Here is a 13,150-nt window from a genome sequence, read left to right as displayed (position 1 = left end):
AATAGTAGCTTTAACGTATTTTGTTTGAATGTGGGTGGGATAAGAGATAAGTGGGATAGTCTGAAATCGTATTTGTGGTCTGAGAATTCTTGCCCTTTTGAATTCATAGGATTAACAGAACCATGATTATCTGATAGTGAAAATTTAACAGCTTATGATATGCATGGTTATATTGCTATTCATGTCCCTAGAATGGTAACAAAATGTTCTGGGGGTATTTCTTTGTTTATAAAATCTGATATTGAATTTAGTAGACGATCTGACCTTGAATCCTTGTTTACATCAGTTTCGTCTAATAGTAGGACAGTTTATTCTCTTGTCATTGATCTGAAAAGCCAGTTTGCATGTGATACTATTTGTTTGTTTTATAAGCCCCCTCCTTTTCCAACACATCTGTTCTGTGATTTACTTGATCAGCTTTCTTGTGTGGAGACTTTCTCTAAAAAACGGATTTGTGTTTTGGGAGATTTTAATTGTAATATGTTAAATGTTGGATCAAGTGATGAATGTGGCCATCTTTTTGATGTATTTTCTTCTTCTGTGCTACTTCCTTCAATTTTTTTTTCTTCTCGTGTTGACCCTACAAGAAATTCTGCCACTTATATATATAGATAATATTTGCATTTCTCATTCTCCTAATTTGAAGTTCACTTCAGGTCTTGTTTTCACTGATCTTTCTGGTCACTTCCCTATTTATCTATTTGTGCCTAACTATGTGTCATTATTTATGCCTAAAACAGAGATTAATGTGGTGAAAAAGGTGAGTCCTCTTTTAGAGCTTTTACATATAAAGAAATTTCTAATTTAATACAAAGTCTTCAGAGTAATGTTTGGTCTAGTGTTCTTGAAGCTAATGATGTTGAATGTGCAACTAGATTATTTTTGTGTTGTATGGGAACTCTGTCGGGTAAGTATTTTCCTCTTAGAAAGAGGCCAAGGAATTCTGCACTCAAATGCCCATGGATGTCTAGAGGTCTGATCAATGCAACACATATGAAGGCGTCTTTCTTCGAGACTGCATGTAAAAGTAAGACACAAGATGATCTTTTGAAGTATAAACATTACAAAAATGGGCTCACTTTTTCAGTTCGTGCAGCAAAAAAGCTGTATTTTTTGCGTCGAATTAATGAGTGTAAGGGGAATATTTCGCAAGGTTTGGAATATAGTTAATGAAGCTCTTTCCCATAAGAAACTCAAACAGTCTTCCCCTTGTCTTTATAGGAAAGCTGATGGCTTTATTGTGGACGAAAAATCCTTAGCAAGTGCCTTCAATTCGTATTTCACCACACTTCCTTCAGTTCTCATTCCACCCGAGAGTAGAGTAAGTTGTTTTCCCGTACCTGAAAAGTATTTTTTCCTTTCCCCATGCAGTGCTACTGAGATTTTTAGTATTATTTCTCAACTTCCAAGCAGTCGTTCAGTTGACAATCTTGGTTTGAGTAATAATGTCTTTAAAAAAATTAGTCAGTTTGTTTCTCATCCCATCTCACACATAACTAACCTCTCTCTTTCTTCTGGTGTTTTACCTCATTTATTTAAAGTTGCTACTGTTGTACCTTTGCACAAAAAAGGTGATTTCTCTTCTTCCTGTCATCTCTAAGGTTGTTGAAAAAATAGTGTGTCGTAGACTCTCTTCATTTGTATTTAGCACCAACACGACTGCTGGAAATTTTCTCATAACTAACCATCAGTACGGTTTTCGTCCCTCTTTCTCTTCCTTGTATGCACTTTCAGATGCAACAGAGTTTTTGTGTGTTAATCTGGACAAGGGCTTGTGTGTTTTGGGTCTATTTCTTAACTATTTACTCTGACCACTCTGTTCTTTTGGCTAAACTTTCTTTATTTGGAGTGCATGGGGTCCCACTAGATTGGTTAAGGTCTTATCTGTCAGGGAGATCTCAGTATGTTTCTGTTAATGGTACTTCTTCCTCTATTTTTCCCATATTGAAAGGCGTCCCCCAGGGCTCTATGCTTGGACCACTTTTGTTTCTAATTTACATTAATAATATTGTTGATGGTCTTCATCCCCATGATAACCCTGTTCATTTTGCTGACGACAGTAGTTTTTTCATTGCTGCAGCGGACCTCCCATCTGCCACTTCTATAGCTCAAGGTCTTCTTGATAAAGTAAAAAATTTGTGCTGGTCAAATGGTATGGCTTTTAACGGCCGAAAGAGTGCCATTGTCAATTTCAATGGGACTCTTTCCGTTTGTATGACGTACCGTATGAGAGACGTACAGCAGCCAATCACCCTGACTTAGATATTATACTACAAGCTACTATGGTGAAATTTCTTGGCGCGTATCTTGACTGTTTTCTTTCTTTTAAACCACATATAAGTCAAATCCGTTTCCCAATCCTCCGCCAGTCTTCAATGTTGCACCGGGTTAACTCATTTCTCCCTACTGATGTTATGGTTTTCATTATTATGTTTTTATTTATCCTTACCTTTCTCATTGCTGCTCTGTCTGGGGAAATACAAATAAATCTCTTCTCTGCAACTTCAAAGAGCCCAAAATAGGGCAGTGAAGGCTACTTTTCTTCTCTTTCAACTTTACCCTTCCTCTGATCTTTATAATGATACTGGAGTAGCTCCACTGGATCGTTTCGCAGGCAAAAGTAATCTTTATTTAGCGCATTCTGTTCCTCTAGGTACACTTCCACCGCCCTTGCAGCGATGTTTTTCACGGACAGGCTCAGGTAGGTGCTCTTCTTTTTTACGTAGTTCGTCTCGACGATTTATTTTACCAAAACGATCATCTACAGTAGCCCAGAGGTCCCTTATATATCAACCAATTCTATTATGGAACTCCATCCCTCCGGATGTCCCTCTATTTCTTTCTGCAAAGGCAGTTTTTCGTCGGGTCTTTCCAGTTTAGTAATTTCTCTCTCTCTCTGCTTCGTTTTTTATTTGTCCTGTTTTCTCTTTCCCTATTGTTTCTACTTTTTGGAATTCTTTCCTAATTGATATATCTCTCTCGTATTCTTTTTAAAATTGTTTTCAGGAATCTTCTTAGCTTTTAATGTCCTTGTTTATTCGTCTTTTTTTTCTCATGTTCTAATGTCAACTTTGTCTTTCCTGTTTCTCTACTGTCTTGGTTTCTACTTGTTTCTATCGTTTTTTTTTTACTGTGTGCTAGTGTTTATTCTTCCACATCTTCATTTCAAATGTATTGATTGATTTAAGTTATTATTTATGGTTCTTTTAGTGCTTTATTATTGTGCTGTATGGCCCATAACAAGCAAAGCTTCTTGGGCCTAATTTTTTTTTACGTTTGTAATAGTGTTTTAGTATAAATAAAATGATTGATTGATGGATTGACCACTATTTCACCTTTCATAGAGCTTTAGCTGGAGCACATTTGAAAAATGTTATCTAAAAAACATTGAACTAAAAGGAAAGGAAAAAAATATGAACCCAGCCCAAAGAGATGAGATATAAAGACCAAAAAGAGTGTGGTAACTTATAAGAGTGGAAACTGGCGTTACGGTCAACATAACCACCCTCAATACCGTCTAGCGTTTGGCGACACTCGGAACTTTCTCTCGCGTAATGATAAAACTATTAATTTATTTTTATAGTTGGTAAAATTAGTTTAGTATATTAAGTGTCTGATCTCAGTTCCTGACAGAGAAACGATTGCAAAGCTTCAAAAATTCCAAGTATCTTCAAATGCTAGATGGCACTGATGTTTCTTTGACGACACTAGCGCCAGTATCCATTCTTATAAGTCACCCACACCTTTTGGTAAAGACTGAATAGACACAATAACTAACAACAAAATTATGAATCACTCCAACACAACTATCGATTTAATTCAAATAAAAGTTAACGAAAAAGGAAAGGAAATTATAAAGGCAGATGGACGCCAAACCTATCAAATTAGGAATAAGATTTGAATGACTCACCTACTTGGCGAGTATCTACATATTCTTATGAGAATATCAAGAACTAGAGAAGCCATCTTTGTTTCATCGAGTATTACGTTGCCAGTTCCAACCAGTTTCCATTTCAACTGGGCAACACTATGCAAAGGTCGCCAGGTCTCCAGTCCTAAAGCCCACACCCTAGTATTAGGATCTATATGCTTTTGGTTGTACATATCACAAATTTCATCAAAGCTAAATGGTCCTTGTTGCTTCTCTGACAGACGGCAATACCACTCTTTGTAAGACTGGCGTTTCATGTTAGGGCCCGCCTCAATGACGTTAGTCTGCGTGTGTATCACTGCTCTGTAGAAGAGAGATTGGTAAAGAATAAATATTGATACTTTGCACGTCGATAATAAGCTTTATCTTGTAAATTTCGATGTTAAGCTTTTATTTGTAAAGTGTTTTGAATTTTAATACTCGAGTCATCCTCGAATTCAAGCCTAAATAACACCAGCAAATACACATTTTAACGCCCTGACACTACAAAATCCCAGTGTTGTCAGGGAGGGGCGAAGTTTAAGAAAAGATTAGACGAAGTTCTCAGGTACCTCATATGGAACATACTGTGGAAATACAGAATTCGAGTCACGGAAATGCTAACACTTGATACATTCGGCACCAAAAACGGCATTTCCAGGTGTCGTTTCTGGAGTAGAAAGGCTGGGAAGCAAAACAATGCCCATGGTCCTTCCTCCTCCTCACAATCTCCCCTTTTGTATAATACCCCCTCTAAAAAAACCACAACTTAATAAGTGTAAATTGAAAATACGAACTTTGAAAATAAACTGTATAATACACAAATCTCGTAGGTCAAGTTTGAGTTACACAAAGTAAAACCTATTTTTAATGCCCAGTTTTAACAAAAACTGATGTCAACTTCTTTAGTTTCATCACCTAGGTTGGGCAATGATAATTTTGCAGTATTTATTGCGTATATTTGAAAAAAAGGACAAAATTGATGTTGAAAAGCGCTTTCAGGAAAGCGTTGTTTTTCAGATTATATATATATAAGAAGAGTATATATATATTATATATAATATTATATTATATATAATATATTATATATTATATATATATATATATATATATATATATATATATATATATATATATATATATATATATATATATTATATATATATTATATATAATATAATATATATTATATTATTTACATATATATATATTATATATATATAAGATTATATATATAATATATATATATATATATATATATATATATATATATATATATATATATATATATATATATATATATATATATATATATATATATATATATGTATATAAAAAATATAATACAATTCTTCTTTTATAATTAATAATTTTAATGTGTTACGCTATTCGGTGTTGAAATTTTTCTCAAAGAGGAACTTTCGTTTCCTCTTAGCTACCTTTGGTAGCTGTTATCAGGATTGGCCTATCTTAAATAGTAGTTAGCCCCCCTCCCAAAGAAAAATAAATAAAACTTCCAAAAACCTCAAGAACGGGGGATGGGCACTGAGGCTTGGCATAAAATATACCCCTCCAACATGAAATGCTGACGTTTTCCATCTATATTAGCCATCTTGTCAGACAATGTGTATTTGTACACTTTTATATATAGGTCATACGTATATTTGTGCATTGTTCTCAAAAATGGGACTATACTTTTTTCGAAAACCTGAAATATTACCATTTACATCTAAATAGATCACACTTCTCGAAAAATTCGTTTCTTCTTCCCAGACCCCTTAATATTTTTCATATACAGTCTGCTGACGGAAAAAAGAGACCCCTGAAGATTGGAAGCCTTGAGCATAAGCAGGATGAGTTTCAAAACGCACTTCATTCGTTGACAAATCAGTTGATTCCTTGCAGTTAGATAGATATTCCCGTCAGATAGACGTGGAGTGATTGTCGGATTCTTATTTGCTTTGCATTAAATGCTAAGCATTGTGGCAGAAGCATTACAATAATAATTTGTACACTAGACGACTGAGCTTCAATAATTATTGTTCGTTTGATAAGATTGTTCGTAATAAGATAATTGTTCATTTTCCGATGTAAAAATATAAATACGATCTAGGTAGGTCCCGACTTCGGAAAATTCTTTTAGTCTTAATTAATTTTAGAAAAACATTTTTCCTACAATGATATAACAAATACCAAGAAATCCAATACACTAATAGTTACACTATCTAAAGCAAATAAAACTAAGGAAAATTAGAGTTGTTTTTTGAAAAAGATTAAAAGTGACTTTAATTTCACCGAGTAAAGCTCGGCCCCTCGGCACTTACTCTTTCTAAGGGACAGAGCAGATTGACAGACATCCAACTACCCCATTTTACAACCCAAAATCAGGAAGAGGTTCGGGTGTCCCCTGATGCTTAATATACTGCAGGGTCAGGATACAGTGGTGCATTTACTATGTTTTTATTTCAGTGCTAGTAAAAAACTTTGCACTATTTCTTTCTATTTTCAGAATGTAAGAGGGGATACTTTTAGGATTTTTTTTTTTTTCAAAGAAAATACCAAAAAAAGTAATTTTCAAAGTATAAAGGGGAAGAGCAGAAAAATTCTTGGGTACAATAGCCCCCTTCCCCAATCGGGACTCCCTACCCATAAGGAGGATTTAAGGGAGCGACAACCTCCTTTTCTTTCTCCGTATTTTCGTCCTCCTTGGACTTATTATGGTGGTAATTACAGCCACTGGAAAGAGGTTTCCTTACAAAAGAACAAAACCCCAGAACCGGGCAGCTACTTATTTATTTCTTTTTTTTTAATTTATCTCTTCAAGCTAGTTTTTTTCAGTATTTTATAGCATGGAAGCATAATGCGGTCAAATATTGTTGGCCAAAAAAATCTCATAGTCAAAAACTAAAAAACAAAATTAGTGAAGTAAAGAATAATAAGAACAATAACAGTGATTTAAAAACCAAAAAAAATTGACAACAATAAAATAAAATAAAAGAATAATATAAGAGGGAGATGCAAATAGGAAGGCTTGCCTGTTTGTATGAAGGTGTGCAAGCGTGAGTAAATCGATTAAGACCCGAATTCCGTTTGCATCAATTAATTCTTTGGTGTTGCCCTTTAGTAAAATCAACTTGGCAATAAACTGAAGCAATCGATCTCTTTCTGAACGATCTGTACACTGAAAGAAAAGGAAAAGTCATTAATATTTTTTATTTAGAATCAAAGTAGTCTAGCCTGAAAGTCATTTTTTTATTATTATTATTTGGGATATGGCTTTACTCGCCATTTTTAGTTTTCTTAAGGGGTATAAAAATTGCACTGGGTTATACTTCTTCAATTCCATTTAGGCGTACGACGCATTCAATGAAAGAAAGTTAAAAAATACCCCTGCATATCTACTCTTTAGGATTAAGCAAAGTTCCGATAAGACGCATGAGTGTTGGTGTTTCGATTCATGAAAGTCGAGTTTCGTTTGTGTTTGGTTGTTTGCGCATAATTTCCAGCAAGGCTTTAGACGCTAATACTCATTTCGCAAGCATGTTTGAAATTTAACTTCGGTAAACTTATTCAACTCTATTTTTGCGTACGATTCTTACACTAAAAGAAAAGAAAAAAGGTTCAGACGATAGAAAAATGTCCTTTTGGCAGCTAAATTTACAACAAAATTTTACCAACAAAACTTACCACCTGGACGAAAATTTGGTTCATCCATTTCCTGCCAGAATTATTAAGAGAAAATGTGCCTTTCAGATAATATATTTCAGAAATCGCCTTTCAGAATACTTTTCAATTTTTTTTTCTGAAAACATAAAACGCGATATGCATATGTAAGCTGAAGATGGATTAGCTAGAAGAAGGAGCCTGACTTGAAAGGCTGATAAGCTTATCTAGGTAGGTTTATCTAGAAGAAGGTGATTTGATAGGCTAAACCTGCTTGTTTTGATAGGCGAAAGGTGTTTGATAGGCTGAAGGTATATCCATCTCCATGAAGGCATCTCCATGATAAGTGAAGTAATGCGACTCTGGGAATGATATAAATATGCATAGTTTTTTTTATTTGTTGTGAACTCCTTCAGATTAAAAACAAAGCCTTCCCCTCTCCCTCAAGACCGTACCAAATATTTGTAATGGTGAGAGGGACCTTAAAAAAATTTAAGAAGCGCATTAAAGATTTGTTTATATGCTTTTTTGTTACTTTTTTACGAATCAAATAAAAGTTTTCTGGGGGGGGGGGGGTGCTCAAACACGGTATCCATCCCCCTATATTTTTTTCTGAAATGGCACCTATATAAGTTTCAAGCAATTTCTGAGGCAACCCCCGCGCAGATTTTGAAAACTACTTTGTTTTTCGAAAGATTTGAAAAATACTACCCACTCCCTGTATTTTTTTCAAATAGATTTTTGCATCTTCACTAAAAAATCCTTACTCCCTGACATTTTCGCGAATTGGAGCCACTGGTAGCACAGATGGCTCAATGTACATGAAAAATTAAAAAGAAATTTGTATGTTAATTTTGGCAGATTTATTCCGTATATGAAGGGTTACCCCCTCCTTGATATCTAGCTCTGTACGCTATATTTGTTAGCCCTTTTAGAAATGCTTCCTATTCTAAATAAACAGCCCCCGTGTTTCAGTAGCCGTAGCGTAAACAGCAAGTTATTGAGGGGAGGGTAGCCTTTCATACATGGAATAATTTCCGTTCGTTTTGAGTTTAAATGTTACTCCTTAATTTCAGTTAAAATCCTTGCTTTTCATTATTTAATTTCTGATTGTTTTTCAAATAACTCCAGCAAATCTGGCTAATTCACCATGAAATATACCCCCCCCCCACAAAAAATCCTCCTTGGAAATCTCATCCAACGTACAGTACTCCCCCCTCCCCGTCAAATTCCCTCCAGACTGTTCTATCCTCGCTGAAAATCCTTCCTGACCATAAAATTATTTTCGGCCAATACATTCTGATTAATTCTCCTTTACATTCTTTCATTTGAATAGGACTTTAATCTCTAATTGGTTTCTCGACAAATATAGAAATGCCCCCTTCCGTGGAAACTATTTCAGGGAAATCCAAACACGTAGAAAATAGCCCACGGATAATTCCTCCAGAACATCTCCAGATGTAAAATCTGGCAAAGACAATGCAAAAAATTAAAAAGAATTTCGTACAGTAATTCTGTCAAATTCCTCCATGTAACATTTCCTCTGGAAAATTCACCCCCCGGAAACTTCCCTCCCAAAATGAGATTATCCCTATAGAAATCATCCCAAGAACAATCCCCCCGAAGAATGTCTGTATACTTTTAAATAACAAGTAGCCTACTATACGTAAACGATGGGCAAATTTCATAAATTACAGGCCTGTCCCCACGGACTGTGGGGGTAATTTTACATCTAAACACATAGTTATTTGCTCTTTCGACTATTCTGAAGAAAATGGCTATCTTAAAATTTTGATCTGATAACCTTGGTGAAAAAATGGGTGCAAGATGAGGGTCAATTACCCTTCAATGCTTTTGGTCACTTAAAAAGGGTACTAGAAATAACTTTCGATGGGAAGCACTAAACTTAATGAATCTTATATATTTGGAATCATATCTGATGTATCTACTGATATTGAAATTCCGTTTAGTTCCGTTTATTATTGAGCCGAGTCGCTCCTTACTTCCAGTTCGTTACCACGAACTGTTTGATGCGTAAAAAGTGAAGCTATGAAATCGATGGCTAGAATGACAAACAAAATACCACACAAAGGAAATCAAATTTACCTACTTCTTTTACCTTAGCCTACAGAAGTACCTCCAAATCATGCATAATTAGGTAAATTAGGATATTTTTTTCAGCTGATAAGTAATGTGTCAAGGCATTTAAATAACTAATCTTACGAATTTATCCATTTTCAATATACAGCCAGCAATCACTTTTCAGATGAACTTTCTTCCATATTTTAAGGAAACTAATTGGGCTAGGCGAGTAATGTTTATACTTTTAGGAATTGACGCCGGAGCAGACTCATAAAAGTCTCATTTACCTTGCTTTCCTACTATCATTAAAATCCCGAAGAAAGTAAGTTTAGGAAGGGATTTTTTACCCTTAAGGTAGCGAATATGGTCTATCAATCTCTGTATTTGCAACACGAGTCTAAATAATGGCGCGAAAACATAAAAAAAAAATAACAAATGAACCTATAATCCTTTTTTTAGGCCGATAAAACTATTTGTTCCGATTTTGATGAATTATTTATTACATTTAGCCAAGACCGTGTCCAGGGATGGGAAGGTGGGGTTGAATTCCCGATTTGTCAAAAAAGTAGCAAAATGCATACAAACAAATTCTTTGTTATGTTTTCTTATGTGCTTTTGTACCCCCCCCCCCCCCAAAAAAAAAAAAAAAACTGAATACGGTCTACATTTAGCTATTCGCCTAGCGATACCAAAATCTGAATCGGAGAATTTTGCAATAGCTTAAGAATGTCTGTAAGTACAAATAAGGGAGATGAACGAACGAAAGAAAGATGACGTTACCCTAGTCAATTTTCAGTTTGGATTTTGATCACTTCTTAATTATCAATTTGATATTAAAATGTAGAGGAGGACAAAAAAGCAAAATTTTGTCACCACTACACCCAGAAGCTTAAAGTTCACAGGCCATTTTGGCGTACCAAAAACTGCCCCTTCAGGACCATCAGTTTTTTAGTACATGTTTACCTTTATATTACTAGAAGTTAACTTTATATAGTGATACGAAGTACCTTTATAGTATTTTAAAGTACTATATAGTAACTTTATAGTAGCAAACAGCTTATTTTTTTTTAGTTTTTTACAGTAATTTTCACTTGATTTGGAAAAATTGGCTCCAACCTTGCCCTCACCCCCCGGATTTTGACGAAATTACGCCCCTGCTCCACTAAAGAATAAATAGCTCAAAATCTCCTCCCCAAAGACTCACCAAGCTAACCAATATGAAGGAGGAACATTTTCCCCTGCTAAATCACCGAGGATCCAACTCTTATAAGTTACCTATTCTCTTCGGAAGAAATGAAAATAGGCTGGACTTTCCTTTTAGCGTCATCTTGTACACGTTAATCTTAACAAGTCCGTTTTCCTGTGCCAAAGCCTAGCAACAGCATTTTTTTTTAAGTTTTTAAGAAAGTCACATAAATACCGATTTTTCCTACTTTTGAAATGGGAGAAATAGAGAAATAGATACAAAATTTAATTTCTTTTAAGTTTCCTTTTTTCCTGTCGTTGCCCCTAATTTTTGTCTCGACGTAAATGCTAGTTGTTGTAATTCTAGTGTCCGTACTAGGTTCTGGCTCTGGAACACTGGTGAGTTCTATTTCTACCCTCTGCGAAAACACGGTTGTATCGTAGAAAGTTTAGCAGATGGGAAAATTCTTACTGCAGTATTATACTCAGCGTATCAAAATCCAGAAAGATCCATCCTTAACTCAAAATAGCGTTTTTACTTAAATATAAGGTTTTTTATGTAGATTTTATGCAAATACTAGGTAGATATCGGTCACCTATAGCAGATCACATATATAAAAAAAAGAAAAAAATATGACTTTTTACTCGGTGTGTCAAGGTTGGGAAAGGTCCCTTCCTAACCCAATATTGAATTTTAATGTAGATACTAGGTTTATTTTGTGTAGATTCTAAATAGGTACCACAAAAATACTAGGGCCGTCCATTTTCTGTTCGACATAGGTAGTAGTTGTTGTAATTCAAGTGTCCGTTCAATGTACTGGGTGTGGAACATAGATAAATCCCGCTTCCATTTTCTGTAGATACAAGGCCCTATCTCAGATAGAAAAATATTAACTGGGGTATCTAAGAAGACGTGTCAAGATGGAGATTAATTAGGCCTATCCTTAATTAAAAATTAATATTTTTAGTATATAATACGTTTATTTTATGTAAATACTGAGGACATCCATCTTACGTTCGAAGTAGATGCAGGTTGTTGTAATGCAAAGGCGTGTACTAGGTTTTCACTATGGAACACCAGTGAATTCTGCTTCTACCCCTGTATATCCTAGATTGCGTCTCAGATAGCATAACAGGCTGAATATTTCTGACTACGATATTGGACGTGGCGTGTAGAGATTAGAGGCAGATATTTTTGTGGCACCTTTGCAGAGTCATATACTAATTTTCAGAAATGATCAAAATTGAGGTTTTTCAGTTTTCATTCATAGCCGTCAGCTTACTCAATAAAATATTTGTGTTTTATTGTTGCTGTTTTTTTAAGTATGCTACCATGGGTTTAAAATTTGATGTGGAAATTTTGAAGGACTCGTACGGAAATTTTCATAGGATTTGGTAAGAAATTAGCTCAAGTTTTATTTTACTACATTTTTTTTGTATTTCCATGGGACAATCGACACTAATAGACTGTTTTAGCATTTATTAATAATCCTTGATGATCTGATCAGCGTTTATCTTTTCTTACAAAAATTTATTTATGAGATACTCATTTTGACATTTTTTGTGGAAAATACTATGTTTTGGCAGAAAGCAGCCGAACTACTAACCTTATCAAGCATTGCGATTATATACTTCGTATCATGAAAAGGTCCTATTTCATTATAATATTTCCCATAAACAACAGTCATAGCCTGTAAACACATACACTTCATGCTTGGCTTTGATGAGAGTAGAAATCTATGGTAGAGATCATTGAAAAATTCAAACCTGGAAAAGAAAGCATGTTAGCAGATTGCACGAGACATTTTTCTCAGTCCTTCTCAAAATACTTACAATATGACCTCAGGTTACATTGCTACTCTGTCCCTCTACCAACAAGAAGCAATAATTAGGACAAAATAAGAAATGTATTTTTTCAGCGAGCGACAAAACCTGACGCATTAAAACAAAAATGCAATTTTTCTCCAGCAATTGCAGACCAGTACTCATTTTGTTATTCCTAAATATTGCTACTCTGTCCCTCTACCAATAAAGAAGCAATAATTAGGACAAAATAAAAAATGATTTTTTTCAGCGAGCGACCAAACTTGACGCATCAAAAAAAAAAAAAAAAAAAATGCAATTTTTCTCCAGTAATTGCAGACCAGTACTCATTTTGTTATTCCTAAATATCCAACTGCTGGACTTTTGTTAGTTGGTGACGTCAAAGACCTTGATATGGATTCAATTTACTCCTCTCTTAAAGTAAAGCCAATAGTTAAAATACTAACTACTAGGGAAACACCTTTCGAGATGACCCCCTCTCAGATT

General features: G+C 34.7%; 1 protein-coding gene across 1 annotated transcript in view; it reads right to left on the bottom strand.

Moving 5' to 3' along the window:
* Positions 1-13,150, bottom strand: part of LOC136028322 (dnaJ homolog subfamily C member 13-like) — a 227,470-nt gene that overhangs the window by 112,193 nt on the left and 102,127 nt on the right. The window contains exons 15-17 of the mRNA XM_065706093.1: positions 12,448-12,607; positions 6,946-7,091; positions 3,911-4,234 (exon numbers count right to left, since the gene is read on the bottom strand). Coding sequence (XP_065562165.1) covers positions 3,911-4,234; positions 6,946-7,091; positions 12,448-12,607 — 630 coding nt within the window. The remainder of the gene's footprint in view (positions 1-3,910; positions 4,235-6,945; positions 7,092-12,447; positions 12,608-13,150) is intronic.

The sequence above is a fragment of the Artemia franciscana genome, chromosome 6, assembly GCF_032884065.1.
Source record: "Artemia franciscana chromosome 6, ASM3288406v1, whole genome shotgun sequence".
In the NCBI taxonomy this organism is placed as follows: Eukaryota; Metazoa; Arthropoda; class Branchiopoda; order Anostraca; family Artemiidae; genus Artemia; species Artemia franciscana.
This window is presented reverse-complemented; position numbering and strand designations above follow the sequence as displayed.